Here is a 19,659-nt window from a genome sequence, read left to right as displayed (position 1 = left end):
TTATTATGTACTGTCTCTTTAATCCCTATCTAGTTTGACTCTTGTGGCATTCCTTAGTTTGCATGCTGCTCAGTCTCCTCCCCCTCTTTTCTGTATCAGTCATTTCAATGCTGTACTTCATGTGACCTGTATGTTTCTTCTACCTGCATGTAAGAATCGTTCTTTTACCTGTTGTAACTTGCATTCTACGGATCATACGACGAATAAACATCGCCAGATCTTCTTTCATGTGAGTTGTGACTGAGTAAGCTATCTGGAAAGGTGATTTGGGATGGATAATCTCTTCAGGGCAATGAGCTCCATGTGCTACTGAAAAATACATTCATAGCCTTTGTAGCCGATTCAGAATAGTAAAAGAACGTATCCAGCAGCCTGCACAGAGATAACTGCGTCACAGGACAGATCATAGGGAAGTGTAACTGTGTGTATTGCATGAGAATTCTGCATACAACCCCAGCACAGCTTGTTACAGCTCCTCACAGTATACAGACACTCTTCACTGCTACAGCCAAGCCTGTGTACTGCAGGCCATCATGAGTGGAAAGGGCTCAGTGTGTGATGAAACACCACAGCATGCTTCACACAGAGAAAGCCAGGATGAGGACCCAGAGTCCACTGCATTGACCAAACGCTCTGTGAAACCCACTTGGAAGGTTAAAGAGAACTATGAATCCATGAGAACTGAACTAGCAACCAGTTTGAAGCAGATTTGGGATAAAATCCTCACCCACATTGATGTGATTTCATGTCCCAGCCATGAGGTACTGCAACTAGAGGGCGCCATAAAGCATCTCTCTGCCTCATACGAACTGTACCAGACTACAAGCAACAAATATAAAACTATTCTGCAAAGCATCAACACTGAGGAGTCCTTAGAGCAACTTAACAATGCCCAGCTTCTTAATGAGGAAAGAGAAAGCTTTATCCAGCGAACTAAAGCAAAGGCAGAAGCAAAATTAATGCTGCCACGGGACACTGTATCTCACAAATCTGTATCCACCAGACGTTCTAAAGGTTCCTCTAGATCCCGAAGTTCAAGGCACTCAACGCTTAGTGAACAGCTAATGAATGCCCGCGCCGAAGCAGAGGCTATCAAGGTACGGGCCGCATATGCAAAAAAGAGAGCAGAAATGGAAACCGAGGCAGCGCATCAAAAGGCAGTAATGGAAACCGAGGCAGCGCATCAAAAGGCAGTAATGGAAACCGAGGCAGCGCATCAAAAGGCAGTAATGGAAGCCGAGGCAGCGCATCAAAAGGCAGCAATAGAAGCTCAAACGGCACGTCAAAGGGCAGCAATTGAAGCTTTAAAGGAACAGAGCAACTACGAGGCAGCTGCAGCAAAACTAAAGGTTTTGGAACAAGCTATCGGTGCAGATGAAGATGCTAGCGAAAGGGTCAGCGTCAAGGCAGATGTAGAAGATCCTTTTGAACGCACTAAGAACTATGTTCTAAACCACAGCAGTGAACACTCAATTACCTCCACGTTTCACGGCAACGCAAGGACTTCACCACATCATCAGGTAAAAGCTGTTCCAGCCACTTCCTACATGCAAACCCACCCCAGTGCAGCTCCCGACTGTCATGCTGATCCCGCATATGTCACAAAACGGCACACTAATCCGCAAGCAAGCCGCCAGCCTCCTGCTAACAGTACTGTTCCAGACCTTCACCCAACAATTCAGCTGAATGCCCTTGCTGCACCATATCTTCCCACGTCTCTTTGCAACGATACCATAAACAATGCTATCCACAACAATCAACCAGCAACCTCCTATGTAAAGTCAGAGGCAACAGAGGTAGTAAAGTACTTACTTCGACATGAGCTCGCCAAGTCAGGCCTAGTAAACTTCGACGACCATCCTGAAAATTATAGAAGCTGGAAAGCCGCTTTCAAAACTACATTAGGCGGTATCGGTTTTACTGCCGATCGTGAGCTGGATCTGCTGATCGGGTTGCTTGGCCCACAGTCAACAGAACGTGTCAAGAGCCTCAGGTCAGTTTACATCGACAATCCAACTGCAGGTCTCACCGCAGCATGGGAGCGTCTAGAACAGACTTACGGTAGTCCTGAAGCCATAGAGAATGCATTGCTCAAACGATTGGAAAATTTCCCAAGGATATCTGGTAAGGACAATATAGAGTTCCAGAGACTCAGCGACCTTCTTCTCGAAGTCCAGCTTGCCAAAACTGACCCTAAGCTACCTGGCCTCAGTTACCTGGACACTGCTCGAGGAGTTAACCCTATCGTTTGCAAGCTTCCGCATGGCCTACAAGAAAAGTGGATCCAAGTTGGGTCATCATACAAACGGGAAAACAAGGTTTCCTTTCCCCCGTTCTCCTACTTCTGCAATTTCGTCAGGAACATTGCTGACACCAAGAACGATCCTAGTTTTGCATTCAGCGAGTTCAATACTCCCTCACCTAAAGGTGACAACCTACATACTAGCTACAGGAACCGCAGAGGTCCCGTGTCCGTTAGGAAGACAGACATTATTCCCACTCCCGCCCCAAACAAGAGTGGCAAGATCGAAAACCCAAACCGATTATGTCCCATCCACAAGAAGCCTCATCCCCTCAAAAAATGTATCGGTTTCAGAAAGAAGCCCCTACAAGAACGAAAGGAACTCCTAAAGACTTTTGGGGTATGTTATAGATGCTGTGCTTCCACCGATCACTTTGCCAAGGAATGTAAAACTCCTATCAAGTGCATAGAGTGCGGTTCCGAGGACCATGTGCAAGCACTCCATCCCCTTGAGTCCAATCCTTCACAACATGCAGACCTTCCTCCTGGGCAGAACCACAGCGGGAAGAGTACAGATCACGTACCTAATTCCACCATGGTATTTTCTTCGTGCACTGAAGTCTGTGGGGAAGACCACTGTGACAAATCTTGCGCTAAAATATGCCTAGTGAATATTCATCACAAGGATCAGCCAGAAAAGACTTTAAGGGTGTATGCTATCTTAGACGATCAAAGCAATCGATCGCTTGCACGATCCGAACTGTTCGATCTATTTTGCACAAAAGGAGAGGTTCACCCTTACACATTAGGCACTTGTAGTGGAACTACAGAGGTTTTTGGAAGAAGGGCTCATGGATTTATTGTGTCCTCCCTAGAAAACAACCTACAATTACCCTTACCTACACTTGTAGAGTGTAACCAGATACCAGCCAACAAAGAAGAAATACCTACACCAGAAGTTGCCTTCTACCACCCTCATCTAAGGTCAATAGCCAGTGAAATCCCACCACTTGACAAAGATGCTAAAATCCTTCTTCTGCTGGGAAGAGATATTCTAAGGATCCACAAGGTACACAGGCAGGTCAGCGGACCTCCAGAGGCCCCATTCGCCCAGTACCTGGACTTAGGCTGGGTCATCATAGGCAACGTCTGTATAGGCAAAATGAAAAAGCCTACTAACATTTCTTCATTCAAGACAAATGTATTGCCAAATGGTCGTAATACTCACTTTGAGCCATGCCCACATCACTACTGGGTAAAGGAGAAGGTAACTAGCTGCAAGTTGCAACATGGCAACACAAACCTTTCCCGCACCTACGATGACAGCTTTGGTTCTACAGTTTTCAACGTAAGCAGTGAAGACGACAAGTTGGTTCCTTCGGCAGAAGACAAAGAATTCCTTAAAGTAATGGACAATGAGTTCTTTCAGGAAGATTCCAATAGCTGGGTAGCACCCCTACCCTTTCGCCTCCCGAGAGAGAAGCTACCAAACAATCTACATCAAGCAGTCAAAAGATTCTCCTCCTTAAAGCGTACCTTAAGCAGGAAGCCAGAGATGGAAAGACATTTTGTGGACTTCATACAGAATATCTTTGACAGGGGTCATGCCGAACCCGCACCCCCATTGAAAGAAGGAGAAGAATGCTGGTACCTCCCTTCCTTCGGTGTGTATCACCCACGAAAGCCAGACCAAATCAGAGTTGTCTTTGACTCCAGTGCCCAACATGAAGGCTTCTCACTTAACGACATGCTCCTCACAGGGCCCAACTTGAACAACAACCTCATTGGAGTCCTAATTCGCTTTCGTCAAGAACCTGTAGCGGTGATGGCCGACATTCAACAAATGTTCCACTGCTTCATCGTCAAGGAAGATAACAGGAATTACCTCAGGTTTCTATGGCACAAGGACAACGACATCAACAAAGAGGTAATTGATTACCGAATGAGGGTACATGTCTTTGGGAACAGCCCTTCCCCAGCTGTAGCAATCTATGGACTAAAAAAGACAGCTCAGCTTGGAGAAGCTGAGTATGGATCCGATGCTCGTCAATTTGTTGAAAGGAACTTTTACGTAGATGACGGGCTCAAATCCTTTCCTACTGCTAAAGAAGCAATTAATCTTCTTACCAGAACAAAGGAGATGCTAGCTGTAGCAAACTTGAGACTTCACAAAATTATATCTAACAGCCAAGAGCTAATGAATGCATTTCACCCTGAGGACTATGCCGCCAGTGTGAAAGACCTTGACCTTGGGTCAGACACACCCCCTATGCAGAGAAGTCTAGGTCTGCTGTGGAACATCAAAGTAGACACATTCACCTTCCAGGTGTCAACCTGTGACAAACCCTTCACCAAGAGAGGAGTCTTGTCCGTAGTGAACAGCATCTACGACCCACTGGGATTTATAGCCCCAGTCACCATCCAAGGTAAGATGTTATTAAGACAGCTTACTACTGATAACCTAGATTGGGACACTCCGTTACCTATTGAGAAACAACAAAGATGGGAGAAATGGAGAGGTTCTCTGAAGACATTAGAACAGCTCCAAATTCCACGTTGCTATGCCCCAGTCTCCATCTCAGCCGCTGTCCAGAGGGAAATCCATATTTTCTCTGATGCATCAGTTGAAGCTATAGCTGCAGTGGCCTATTTGAAGACCTCAGGAGTTAATGGAGACATACACTGCAACTTTGTTCTAGGCAAGACAAAGCTAACACCAAAACCCGCACATACCATACCCAGACTTGAACTTTGTGCAGCTGTGCTAGCAGTGGAAATAGCTGAAGTCATAATGAGTGACTTAGGCAGGAGTACCGGCTATACCCGCTATGGCGGGGAGAATATCACTATCACTATTGACTGTGCTACTGTTGAAGTCCCACGATTACAAACGATAGACTGCAGGACTCAAGCCATCTGTTTTTTGGACGTCATGTTTCATTGTTCATTTACTGCATACCTTCTTGTGTTTGCGGGTATCTCGTATCTATGGTTTACACACCAGTTTTACCTTTAACGTTTCTTTCCCTACAGGTTCAAGTTGGACTTATCTTTATATATGTAATAGACTTTGAAATCTAAAGATTTCAGGCGGGGAGTGTCATGTTACATGATATTATTTTTATTATGTAATGTCTCTTTAATCCCTATCTAGTTTGACTCTTGTGGCATTCCTTAGTTTGCATGCTGCTCAGTCTCCTCCCCCTCTTTTCTGTATCAGTCATTTCAATGCTGTACTTCATGTGACCTGTATGTTTCTTCTACCTGCATGTAAGAATCGTTCTTTTACCTGTTGTAACTTGCATTCTACGGATCATACGACGAATAAACATCGCCAGATCTTCTTTCATGTGAGTTGTGACTGAGTAAGCTATCTGGAAAGGTGATTTGGGATGGATAATCTCTTCAGGGCAATGAGCTCCATGTGCTACTGAAAAATACATTCATAGCCTTTGTAGCCGATTCAGAATAGTTATACTCACTGGGATTAAACTACATTATACCCACTGTTATACCCATTGGGATTAAACTACATTATACCCACTGGGATTAAACTACATTATACCCACTGTTATACCCATTGGGATTAAACTACATTATACCCACTGGGATTAAACTACATTATACCCACTGTTATACCCACACGGATTAAACTACATTATACCCACTGTTATACCCATTGGGATTAAACTACATTATACCCACTGTTATACCCACTGGGATTAAACTACATTATACCGACTGTTATACCCACTGGGATTAAACTACATTATACCCACTGGGATAAAACTACATTATACCCGCTGTTATACCCGCTGGGATAAAAACTAATAGTGTGTACAAGGATTACATCATAGATTTTCACACCACAATTTCTGCATCGCAGATCCGTTTCTGCATGCGTGTTTTTGATGCATTCTGGTGCATTTTCCCCTCTTTTTTTCTTCATCTCAGTTGAAGACATGTGCGTTCCAGTGCCTTTTCCCCCATTCCAGATGAATTCCACACAGAGAAAATGCAACATGTTGTACTTTTACTGACTGCACTTGGCCGGATTCAGGTAGAATTGCCCATTATTTACGGAGGCGCAGGGCAACGTTTTTGCCCTGCGCCCCCGCAAATTTGCTCCGCTGCCCTTGATTCACGGAGCAGAAGCTCCGTGAATTGCGCGGGCGCGCCGGCAAAATGCCCGGCGCTAGAGCACGCAATTTAAATTATCCCGTAGGGGGCGGGAATCATTTAAATTAGGCGCATTCCTGCACCGATCGTAGCGCGCATTCTCCGTCGGGAAACTTTCCCGACGTGCATTGCGGCAAATGACGTCGCAAGGACGTAATTCGCTTCAAAGTGAACGTGAATGGCGTCCAGCGCCATTCACGATTCACTTACGCAAAGTACGTAAAATTCGAATTTCGCGACGCGGGAACGACGGGTATACGTAACATGCTAATAGCAGGGGCAGCCTTGCGCGAAAACCTCCGTACTTAAATTGCGTACGCAGGGCTCGCGCAACGTTGTGAATCGGTGTTAGTATGCAATTTGCATACTATACACTGAGCACAACGTGAACGCCACCTAGCGTCCACCGCAAGAATGCAGCCTAAGATATGCGGGCATAAGAGCCTTATGCCGCGCAGATCTTAGGCTGCAGTCGGCGTAACGAGGTTCCTGAATCAGGAGCACTCGTTAGGCCGGGGCAAGTAAGCAATTGCGCTGTGTAACCTATGGTTACACAGGCGCAATTGCTTCTTGAATCCGGCCCATTGATGTTAGCTAGGGCCATTAGATTCCATGTTTAACACTGCCCATGCATTTTTGATGCAGAATAAAAACGCACTGCACTGCATCTGGTGTGAACCAGCCCTTATCCCAGAAAATGGGTATTTTTATTTTTACAGATTTGCCTCCAATTGATTTCAGTAGGGTTCGGGTTATGCATCCAAAGTTGTTTGAACTTTTCTGAATTCCGCTCAAACTGAACCCAGGGCAGTGCAGCTCATTACTACTGTGCATCAGGATCTCTGTACAACCAGATCCTTTTCTTTTTAATTTTCACATGTTCACATTTTTATTTTTTAATGTGTTATAAATTACAGCTCAGTATTGGTTGACCAATCAGAACAGTACAGAAATATTTCTCTTTTTCCTATGTGAGCTGTAAATGGACTGGTTACACTATAATTTTATATTTCTTTATATTTGAGACATACAATCTCTGATCTTCTTATGTGTCACTTTCTCTTGCAGTTCTCCTCGGTGTGTTGGTGGATGTGTCCAGTGGAATGATGAGTGTTCAGCTGATCCCTCAGAATCCGGTCATCGGAGGATCTGTCACTCTGAGTGTTACTGGGATTACTGGGAAAATTGTGACTTTTATTTGGTATAAAGGACCGAGCTCAGGCAGAGATGATCAAATCCTTACATATAGCCCATTCCCTGGTGCAAATCCAACAATTCCTGGACGTCTGTTCCATAGTAGGATGACACCTTTCCCCAATGGATCTCTACAGATCTCCAACCTAAATAGAACTGATGAGGGAAATTACATAGTGAAGATGCAAGCGGATAATTATGGTGATACACATGTATACCTGAAAATCTATGGTGAGTAATGTATCTGAAAATTGTCAGACAGATTTACCTAAAATGTATTATTTATTTTTCACTGTATGTATATTAATGTAAAAGGAATACATGGTGGGGAACTAAAATGTAACTAAAGGGAAATATGTGTATAGAGTGGTGAGGGGGTTAGCACCTCTGTCAGGATTTCATTGCAGTCTGTGTCCCAGATACAGTTTGGTTAAACCTGCAGTTGTGTGTGGGGGGGGGGGGTAAAAACACATGGTTAAACCACCATTCTAGCACCCGCCCCCAACCACCCCCTCTTAAGTTGCAAAGGCCGCAGACAGGGGTGTTCACATGCTGCAATCATATTACTTTACTACAGGACTTTTTTTCATCAGGAACGCAGGTTCCAGCACATCAAGCACTGAATGTATGTAATGGCAAGGGGTGTGGGGTGTGCTGCAGGGTCTGTTGATGCTGGCTGCTGGGGGATCCATTGTCACTGGAGGGGATCTATTTTTGCTGAGGGTGTGTCTTATGTTGCTGGGAGGGATCTACTGTTAAGGGAGGGGGCTATTGTTGTTGGCTGCTGGAAGTAGGGTTGCCACCTTTTCTTTAAAGGGGTGTTCCAGACAATTTTTATGTTTATTAAAAGTCAGCAGCTACAAAAAGTGTAGCTGCTGGCTTTTAATAAACATACACTTACCTGCTCCAGCGTTCCAGCGACGCGCCGGCCGGGTCCCCGCTCCTCTCCCCCCCTCCCCGGCCGGCGTCTTCATTTTAACTGTGGGCACCCGGCCGTGACAGCTTTCGGCTTCATGGCCGGGCACCCACTGCGCATGCGTGAGCGACACTGCACATGCGCGCGCGGCGCGGCCCAGCCCTGCACCGTCTGATTGGACAGGAGATTGCCTAGGACCTGTGACGTGTCCTAGGCGATCGCCTACAGCAGCCCCTCCCTGTAGGCGATTAAGCTTAATCGCCTGACCGGAAGGAGGAAGTGGGACAGGAAGTCCCACTCCTCCTGAAGCCCCCACTCCCCCCCAAAACAAATTACATGCCAAATGTGGCATGTAAGGGGGTGAGGAGTGGGATAAGCGGAAGTTCCAATTTTGGGTGGAACTCCGCTTTAAGGCCCCATACACACGAGAGGATCCATCCGTTGGAATTGATCCGCGGACCGGCTCCAGCGGATAGATCCCCTGGTGTGTACAATCCAGCAGATCTGTTTCCGCTGATTTTTATCCCCTGGGATGGATTTCAAGCGGATAAAAATTTGAAGACATGCTTTAAAATCTATCCGCTTGAATCCATCCCAACGGATTGATCCGCTGGTCTGTACAGACTCACCGGATCAATCCGTCCGAAGGGATCCCCCGCATGCGTCGTAATGATTTGACGCATGTGTGGAATTCCTTATATGACAGCGTCGCGCACGTCGCCGCGTCATAATCGCGGTGACGGCGCGACACGTCATCGCGAGGGGATTTTGGCGCGGATTTCGATCCGATGGTGAGTACACTCCATCGGATCCAAATCCGTGGAAATCCTCGAGAGGATTTATCCGCGGAAACGGTCCGGTGGACCGTATCCGCAGATAAATCCTCTCGTGTGTACTAGGCCTTAGTCAAACCTGAACACTTCAGCATCACAGCAATTTTTTTTCATAGTATGCATAGATAAACTGTGCAATGTTATTAAATAACATTTCTAATCATATGACGTTAATCACAAGAGTCCCCCTTTACATCAGAGTCCACAGAGTTCCCCTTTTACATCTGAACTCGCAGAGTTCCCTTTCACTGTAAGGGGGGACTCTGCAGACTCTGATATAAGGTAGGACTCTGGGGACTCTAACATAAGGGATGCTCTGGTGTACAGAGAGGACTCTGATGTAAGGGGTAACACTGTGGCCTCTGCTGTAAAGGGGAGCTCTGATGTAATGAGTGCTCTGAGGACCCTGATTTACCTTAGTGTACGCACTTATGCCACATAAACACGATCGGAATTTCCGATAAAAAAAGTCTGATGGACTTTTTTTTATCGGAAATTCCGATCATGTGTGGGCCCCATCAGACTTTGTTCCCTCTGTGTTTAGAAATAGAACATGTTTTATTTTTTTCCGATGGAAAAAAAAAACTATAGGAAATTCTTATCATCTGTGTGCAACTCCAACAGTGAAAAAACACGCATGCTCAGAATCAAGTCAACGCATGCTCGGAAGCATTGAACTTCATTTCTCTCGGCACGTCATAGTGTTTTACGTCACCGCATTTTGGACAGTTGGAATTTGGTCTGACAGTGTGTATGCAAGACAGCTTGAATGGAATTCCCGTGTGTATGGGGCATTAGAGGCAGGAGAGAGAAGGGGGAGACTTAGTCCGGTCTGAATAATGTGTCCGGGTCTCAGAAAGTCTAAAACCCGGACGCATGTTTCCAAACTTGAACTGTCCGGGTGAATCCCGAACAGGTGGCAACCCTAGATGGAAGGTATATTGATGCTGTCTGTGGGGAGATCTGTTGTTGCTGCAGGGGGGTCTATGTTTTGTTGAGGAAGGTATTTTGTTGTATGTGGTCCATTGTTGCTGGATGGATCTATTGTTGATGTGGGGGGTCTATTGATTCTGGCTGCGGGGGATACATTTTTGCTGCTGGGGGTCTATTGTTGCTGGGAGGATCTATTGTGGCTGGGGGGGTCTAGTGTTGCTGGCTGCAGGAGATCTATTTTACTGCTGTTCTTGTTATCATAGTTCCATACAGATTACTTAGGGGCAGATTCACGTAGATGGGCGTATAATTGGGCGGGCGTAACGTATTTGATTTACGTTACGCCGCCGCAAGTTTTACACGCAAGTGCTTTATTCACAAAGCACTTGCCTGTAAAGTTGCGGCGGCGTAGCGTAAATCCCCCGGCGCAAGCCCGCCTAATTCAAATTAGGCAGGTAGGGGGCGTATAGCATTTAAATTAGGCGCGTTCCCACGCCGAACCTAATGCGTATGCGCCATCCCAGGGTGCATTGCTCCAAATGACGTCGCAAGGACGTCATTGGTTTCGACTGGCGTCCAGCCCTATTCACGGACGACTTACGCAAACAACGTGAATTTTCAAATTTCGATGCGGGAACGACGGCCATACTTAACATTGGCTGCGCCTCATAGACCCAGGGGCAACTTTATGCCGGGACAAGCCTAACGTAAACGTCGTAACTTCACTGCGTCGGCCGGGCGTACGTTCGGGAATTCGCGTATCTAGCTAATTTGCATACTCAATGGGGAAAATTACGGTGGCGACACCTAGCGGCAAAAAAAAAAATGCATTTAAGATCCGACGGCGTAAGAGCCTTACGCCTGTCAGATCTAATGCTTATCTATGCGTAACTGATTCTTAAAAATATTAGAAAAAACCTCAAGGAATAGAATTATATAGTCGCTTAGATACGACGGCCCAGATTAGGACTTAGGACGGCGTACATGGCGTTGCACCGTCGCAAGTCCTTTAAGAATCTGGGCCTTAGTACCCAAATGTTACATGCTTCTGTATTCTCTAAAAGGGGTGGTCCTGAAAGGTGGGTAGGTAATGGAACCAATGAATGGTGCTTAGAGGTTGATAGGGGAGGAGACAAGGGGTAACTTGGAAAGGGGGAGTTCCTGCACATATTCTCTGAGAATAAAAATCTACTTTACTGTGCATCCACTGCAAAAATGATCCTCCTGCTGCGTTATGCCCCATACAGACGATCGTTTTTTGTGATGAAAAAAAATGACGTTTTTGAAAACGTCATTTAAAATGATAGTGTGTGGGGAAAATGTCGTTTTATGTCTTCAGAAAAACGACCAAAAAAAAATTCGAACATGCTCGAATTTTTTGTGTCGTTTTTCAAAATGTCATTTTTTGTGTCAATGAAAATGATAGTGTGTGGGGAAAACGACGTTTTTAAACCCGCACATGCCCAGAAGCAAGTTTTGAGACGGGAGGTAAAACTACCATTCATAATGGAGTAAGCACATTCATCACGCTTTAACAGACAAAAAAGCACGAATCATCTTTTACTAACAAGTAACCAGCTAAAAGCAGCCTCAAGGCGAATAGAACTTCCCCTTTAGAGTGCCGTCACTTTGTTCATCATTTTTCAAAATGATGGTGTGTATGCTCCATCGTTTTTGAAAATGAAGTTTCAAAAATGTCGTTTTTTTTCATCACTTCAAACGTCATTTTTTTTTCATCACAAAAAACGACCGTCTGTATGGGGCATAAGGCTGGCAGTACCACTGCTGGATGCGACCCCGTCAAGTAGACAGCAATGCGCTTTAAACATGTGCAATGCGTGCGGTTGTGACACATTTGTGTGCCATTTACGTCGTCATGTGACTTCCTCATCATCTGAAAATCAAACTGAACACAAATTGTTCAGAGGTGCAGCAATTTAGGCTCAACTCTCCTGATCACCATGAAAAAAATGTTTTGTCTTTTAGATGAATTTTGTTTATGCCAGTGACACTTTATGCAACTTAAAGGGGTTGTAAAGGTACAATTTTTTTTCTCTAAATAGCTTCCTTTCCCTTAGTGCAGTCCTCCTTCACTTACCTCATCCTTCCATTTTGCTTTTAAATGTCCTTATTTCTTCTGAGGAGAAAGGGAGGGGGCGAGCACGACACTCGACACCAGGAAGAAAGCCTTGCATTACTGTGTGTAGTTACAGACAGAAGAACCGGAGTTACAAGGTAGGGAGGATTTTGAGGGGATTATAACTGTGCCAAGCAAATTACAAAGAGAAAACAGTGTAAAAGAAGACAATAGTTCATTAATTGCAATTAATCAGACAGAAACATGATAAAGAGTGTACATTAGAGGAAGATTATAACATATTTTTCCCCGACATGTTTCGCCAAGTCTTTGGCTTCTTCAGGGGAGTGTGAAAATGAAATGATACATTCTACAGAAAAAAACAAAAACAACAATGAACAAACATTTCATTAAAGAACAGCTGGAACTTAGAAAATGACCGAACCAAAACGGGATCCATAATGTCAAGACCCCAGGGAAGAGTGCAAAGAACCAACATACCCTCAGAGTACGGTCAAACCAATGAAAATGCCCTTGTGTGGCTGCAGGGGGCTAAACTCCCACATTTTGTTGTTCTGTTTTTATATTGATCTTATGTTGTTACATCTTTATTACTTTTCAGAACGGCTGGACATCTGATATGGGCCGATTTCATCTGGGTTCCCCTGTGTATGGATCTCAGTCAGTTGGGTGTTGTACATCTACCATGCCCCGGTTGCGCTGTCCTTGTTTGTTTTTGCCTTCTGGTTAATGCTAGGGCTCCGATCCCTGGCTGCATGGACACCCAAGGGCATTTTGTCTATGACAAACTGCCCGCTCTTGGTTCCGCCCCTTGCAGTTCAACTATCTCCCATTATGCCTCCCATATCTGCTGCTTTATCTGCAGATTTGCGTGTGTCCCAATCGGCCGCGTCATGCTCTTGATGATGCTTATACAGCTAGGCTGTATGGGACTTGTATGGAAACAAAATGCAAAATAATTCTCCTGATCCGCCGTCGTATCTGTGAGAGCCGACGGTCGGATCTGTGAGATCCCACGGTCGGAGCTATGCGACTGATTCATTAAAATCAGTTCCGCATAGATCTCCCTTAGATCCGACTGGTGTAAGTGACTTACACCAGTCGAATCTTCGACTGTAATCTCCCGCCGGCCGCTAGGTGTCGTCGCTTTTTTTTACACGTCGCATATGCAAATGAGGAGAACCGCCGATTCACGTCCGTACGCCTGCCCGTCGCTCTTTTTCAACGTTGTTTGCGTTTGGCTTTTTCCGGCGGATAGCTACCCCTGCTAATATGTAGGGGTAGCTAATGTTAAGTATGGCCGACGTTCCCGCGCCGAGTTTTAAATTTTTTACGTTGTTTGCGTAAGTACGTCGGGAATACGGATGGCCGTAAGTAACCTAGCCGCCGAAAACAATGACGTCCTAGCGACGTCATTAGGAGCATGCGCACTGGGCTTTTTCGCCATCGGCGCGGGAACGCGCCTGATTTAAATTGTACACTCCCCCTAGCCGCAGAATTTGCATTCCGCCGGGGGGAGTTAGGATCCGACGGTGCAATTTGCGAGGTAAGTGCTTTATGAATCATGCACTAGCCTCGCTAAATTGCACCGGCGGATCGTAAAACAGGTAGATCTGGCGGATCTAAAGATCCGCTGATCTACATGAATCTGGCCCACTGTCTATATAAAATAGGAGACAGTGCAAAATAAATGATCAAGTGATGGTGCTCCGATGATTCAATGCATGAAAAAACCAAAGTAAAAAGAAGCCGTCACCAACTGAAAGGAGGCTTACCGGAGAGATTGAACCCTAAGGAACATACGTTCGAGTGGGTCAATCTAGCATGATATAGACGTATGGATCGATCAACGCTGCAGCTCATACACGACCTCCAAATCTCCAAATGGTGTATCCAAAGGTGAATGGTTTGATGCGTATATTGAGGTGACCCAATGGTGGTCAAACGGCAAGGCCAAAAAAGGAATATCCGGAAGAGGAAAAAGAAAAAAAGCACATAGCGTAATACTGTATTACGAACTATATTTTAATGTAGGTTGGAACATTTACATTATATGGTGAAAAATCTGATCAGATAAAAAGTGGCAGCAGTGGGGTAACTGACGCGTTTTGCAGCCTTGTGCATCGTCTGCATGCTAGATTGACCCTCTCGAACGTATGTTCCTTAGGGTTCAATCTCTCCGGTAAGCCTCCTTTCAGTTGGTGACGGCTTCTTTTCACTTTGGTTTTTTCATGCATTGAATCATCGGAGCACCATCACTTGATCATTTATTTTGGACTGTCATCTATTTTATATAGACTGTGTTTGCACGTTTAATCAACACATGTATCCACAGATTCACAACGTATAATATATACTATTCATGTAGTATATTCAATTATTGTTTACATTCAGCGCTACATTTTTGTTTGTATGGGACTTGTAGGCTCATTCTGGGTATGCGCATGCGCGGTGGCCACTCTCTGTCCGCTGCCACTTGGTGACGTCAAATGCCGAGAGGCTGGGGGGCTATTTAAACAGGCTGAGCCGGCTTTACTTTGCCGGCTTGCCTTGGATGGGGCGCACACAAACGAATCCCTGCTTTTAGGTATTGTTTAAATCCCTTCTATATACATTTTTCCTTTCCTTGTCCTCATTGATAGTGTTGCTCACGAATATTCGCATTGCGAATATTCGACTCAAATATAGCATATTCGAGAAATCGCGCTATATTTCGAAATTCGCGGTGAATATTCGCAATTCCGAATATTCGATTTTTTACAATTTTTTTTTTAACCAGATCACATCCTAGATATCTCCATCGACGTCTAAAAGCATTGCTGGTATCATTAGAGACCCTGGGCCGAGTAGCTGAAGCGTTCATTGAATTTTCCAGAAAGATCGCAATGCGATTATTCGGCAAACGCAATATCGCGCGATTACTTTCCTCGCCCCGATCTTCCGCATCAGAGCGATTTTTACAGTTTCATTTGTAAAACAGATCACATCCTAGTGATCTCCATAGACGTCTGAAAGCATTGCTGGTATGATTAGAGCCATTGGGCCGAGTAGCTGAAGCGATCATTTTATATTGCCGAATATTCGCAATGCGAATATTCGGCAATAGGAATATTGCGCGATTATTTGCTCCGCCCTTTTGCATCAGAGCCAATCAGAGTTCTCCTTCCACACTCGTCACAGGTTAGCAACCAATAGGAACCTGCCTGCATGGACATTATATAAGCTCACTCCCAGCACCATTTCATTGCAGATTCAGAAGCTGGCTATAGAGTGTGGAGGCTGTTTCTGTGTTCCTGGTTTCCTGTGTCTTTGTTCTTGATTGATTTAGATCATCACCAGCATTGCTATTTAGTGATTCCAGTGGATCTTTTCCAGTATATCAACTGCTTTTTTCAAAGCAATAGACCCAAGAGCTTTTTTCAAAGCTACGTTTTGTGCTGTTTTGTGCTGTTTTTTTCATTTGTGTTACTGTTTGATCCTGCAATCCTCGCTGTTCAGTTATATTTGCAAGAGATTTCAGAACACATTTTGCTGAGCTTTATAAAAGAGCTTTTCTAAAAGCTAAGTTTTGTTCATCTTGTGTTACTGTTAGATCTTGCAGGTTCGCTGTTCAGTGATATTTGATAGGCATCTCAGTTCACATTTTGTTTAGTTTTCCCTAAAGAGCTTTTATAAAAGCTAAGTTTTGTGTTCAGTTTAGTTAAATTTTGTGTAGTAAGTGTACACACTGTTAGTGTACATTTATTTCATCTAGCTTAGCTTAGTGTGTGTTTAGTGTCTGTGTTTTGTGTTTAAAAAAAAAAAAAAAAAAAAAAAAGTTAGTGTTTGTTTAGTGCTTTTTTTTTTTTCTTTAATTTTGTAGTCCTTGTCTGGTGTACTACTTTTCTTATAGTTTAGTAGCTGTCTGTGTACGTCTTTGTCTGCGTGCCTGTCTTGTAAAAAATACACAAAAACACATTTTGTTCACATTTCCCCCCCCCAATAAAGTTTAACCCCCCCACACACATATCAGCAATTATGAGCGGCATCCGTGGCCGTGGCAGCAGGGGTAGGGGAGTTACTCCCAGTGCTGGATCGCTGCCAGCACGGGGTACCTCTCGTGCCCCTACTAGTGGTAGAGGATCGGGTGCAAGGGGAGTACGCCTGATCCGGGAGTTCTTCCCATCGGGCAGCCGCCCGATATTGCCATCTCAGGCTCAAGTAGTGGTGGACTACATGGGGCACAGCAGTGCCACTGAGTCGTCGGTCCCGACTCACAGTAGTACCACCATTACACCGGTGCCTGTACTACCCCCCCCCAGCCCCCAAGAGTCCAGCATCTTACTGTTCGACAGCGACAGTGATAGGGATCTCTTGGGGGAGGCCATGCATCAGGCAGACCTCCAGCTCTGTCCTGATGGTCAGGACCTTTTTGAAGGGATGGATGAGGAGGATGGGATACCTGCTGGCAGTATCCCAGAGACATCCCTTCAAACTGGTGCTGCTGTTTTGGTGCAGGAAACAGCAGCACCTAGTCAGACCCAGGCGTGGGTGAGGGGACAGCGGAGCCAGGCTAGAGGCTCCATGTCAGGTGGTTCCCTCAGACCAACACATTTCAGCCCTTGGTCTGACATCTCTGGGGGCGAAGAGGGTGACCCATCATGGTTGCCATCTGACGCGTCGGCTCACTACGTCAGTGACGACGGGGAAGGTAGGCACCCTGGTGAAACGGTGCGCCAGGTCACCACCAGGGAGACCATCGTCAGGGTCTCCACTGGTGATGGCAGCAGGAGGTGTCAGGAGGAGGAGCAGCAGCAGCAGCAGCAGCAGCAGCAGCAGCAGGCAGCTCCACCTGTGCGCACCGAGTCCCAGCAGGTGCAAGTAACCGTCACCCCATCTGACAGGAGGGCGGTGCTGAAGTCACCTGTCTGGAATTACTTTACCCTGGTGGCAGACAACCCTACCGTGGCCATCTGCCGGATTTGTAAAGTGAGGGTGAAGAGAGGGAAGTGTTTGGCTCGGGTGGGTACCACAGCCCTGAACCAGCACCTGAGGATAAACCACTGGGCGTTGTATGACGAGATGAAGCGTGGTGGTGGTAGCAGCGCCACCACCACAAGTGAGCAGGGTACAGCAGCCCCTGCCACATCTTCATCTCTTTCCAGCAGGTCATGCCCCCCCGCTCCCTCTAGTAGAGGTACTGGTACCGGCAGCCAGACCTCTACTTCCACAGCACCCTCCACGTCTGTGTCCCGCACTGCCGTCCGGCGCCAGGCGTCGATTTCAGACGCCTTTGACCGCACCACTCCCTTCCCCCCTGGAGACCGACGTGTGCGTTCCCTCAATGGGCTCCTGGCAAGGGTTATTGCCCAACATCTGCTGCCCTTCAACATAGTTGACAGCAACCCCTTCAGGCAGATGTTGGAGCAGGCCCAACCCCAATGGCGTGTCCCCAGCCGCCATTTCTTTGCCAGGACTGGTGTCCCTGCCCTACACCAGCACATTGTGCAGAATGTAACCCTGTCGCTGGATCACGCTGTCAGCGACAGGGTTCATCTGACAATGGATGGCTGGACCAGCAGGCATGGGCAGGGACGCTACATCAGCTTCACGGCCCATTGGGTTTCCCTCCGAGGCGTCGGTGAGGGATCGGCGGCAACCGATCTTGTGGTGCCGCCCCGGGGTGTCCAGGGGAGAACTGCTGGTCTCCCTCAAGCCACTGTCTCCGCAGCTGCTGAGCCTCCCAGCAAGCGCCCCCGTAGCTACTCAAGTGTGGGGCACGTGCGCTGTCAGGCCGTGCTCCAGCTTGTTAGTTTAGGGGACCGGAGACACACTGGAGAAGAAGTGCTGAAAGCACTTCAGGCTCAGGTCCAGAAGTGGCTGACACCCCGAAGGCTCCAGCCAGGTATGGTTGTCTGCGATAACGGCAGCAACCTACTCGCCGCCCTCCATGCTGGCAGTCTGACCCACGTGCCCTGTCTGGCACATGTCCTCAACCTGGTGGTGCAGAAGTTCCTGCGCACTTATCCAGGGTTGAGTGACATTGTGGCAAAGGCGCGTAGGATTGCCAGCCACTTCAGGCGCTCCCCAACCGCTACCGCGTCCCTGTCCAAATTGCAGCGGAAGTACAATCTGCCCCTTCACAGGCTGATTGTGGACAGTGTGACGCGGTGGAACTCCACCCTCCACATGCTGAAGAGGTTGTGGGAGCAGCAAAGGGCGGTGAGGGAGTACCTGATGGAACTAGGCACTGAGAGGGCTTCACCACAACTCCCTTTCATCGCCTGTGCGGAGTGGGGGCAGATAAACCAGGTCTGCCAAGTGTTGTCCTCCTTCGAGCAGGCGACCAAGATGGTCAGCAGTGAGCAAATTGGCCTCAATAGCGTGCTGCCAATACTGTTCATGCTGGAGAGGACACTAGATCGCCTGCTCGAGGCTGGGGAGAGTGCCTTGGTGGAGCAGGAGGAGTCAGCAATGCTCCACCGAGACCAGGGCCAGGACGAGGAGGAGGAGGAGGAGGATGATGATGAAGAGGAGGAGGAGGTGGTTGCTGGTGTCGTCCCGGAGTCAGGGCCTGGTCAGGAGGGAGAGCCGGTGTTGGGGGCACCGATAGTCCGGGGGTTGGGCATGTCTGAGTTTGACCAGCAGCGCCTCAGGGAAGAAGAGTCGCACCTCATTCACCTGGCCAGCATTGAGGAGTCACAGCGGGCTGTGCTCTTCCCCATGGCTGCCCACATGCTGAGATGCCTCAGGAGGGACCCCCGGGTTAAGACCATCAAGACGAGGGATGATTTCTGGATGGCCACCCTTTTGGATCCCAGGTGCAAGGGGAAACTGGAGCAGTTCATCCCAGCCAGCCGGAGGCAGCACCGGATGGAGGAACTGCAGGCAGCCATTGTCAGACGGTTGGAGCAGGCAACTCCCCGGCCTCCAGTTGTCCCCCCTCATCTCACCCAGCAGGTGGCTGCACCCAGCTGCAGCCGAGCAGGGGACCTAATGGAAGAGATGAGGATGTTCTTCCAAACCGAGCGACCCAGTACCACCACCAGCAGCAGCAGCAGCAGTCACCACCAGCGGCTGGCCCACATGGTGGCAGACTACATGGCGTCCGTCGGTGCTTCTGACAGTATGAGCACCGACGACCCCATGGAGTACTGGGTTGCCAGATTGGACACCTGCCGCGAGCTCGCTCAGTATGCGCTGGAGTTATTGTCTTGCCCCCCCTCCAGCGTACTATCTGAGCGGACATTCAGCGCGGCAGGTGGGGTGGTCACGGACAAGAGGA

At 47.2% G+C, this 19,659-nt stretch overlaps 1 protein-coding gene across 1 annotated transcript in view; it reads left to right on the top strand.

Moving 5' to 3' along the window:
- Positions 1-19,659, top strand: part of LOC120916464 (carcinoembryonic antigen-related cell adhesion molecule 1-like) — a 79,302-nt gene that overhangs the window by 11,323 nt on the left and 48,320 nt on the right. Inside the window, exon 2 of the mRNA XM_040327441.1 lies at positions 7,490-7,846. Coding sequence (XP_040183375.1) covers positions 7,490-7,846 — 357 coding nt within the window. The remainder of the gene's footprint in view (positions 1-7,489; positions 7,847-19,659) is intronic.

Source organism: Rana temporaria, chromosome 10, assembly GCF_905171775.1.
Source record: "Rana temporaria chromosome 10, aRanTem1.1, whole genome shotgun sequence".
NCBI lineage: Eukaryota > Metazoa > Chordata > Amphibia > Anura > Ranidae > Rana > Rana temporaria.
This window is presented reverse-complemented; position numbering and strand designations above follow the sequence as displayed.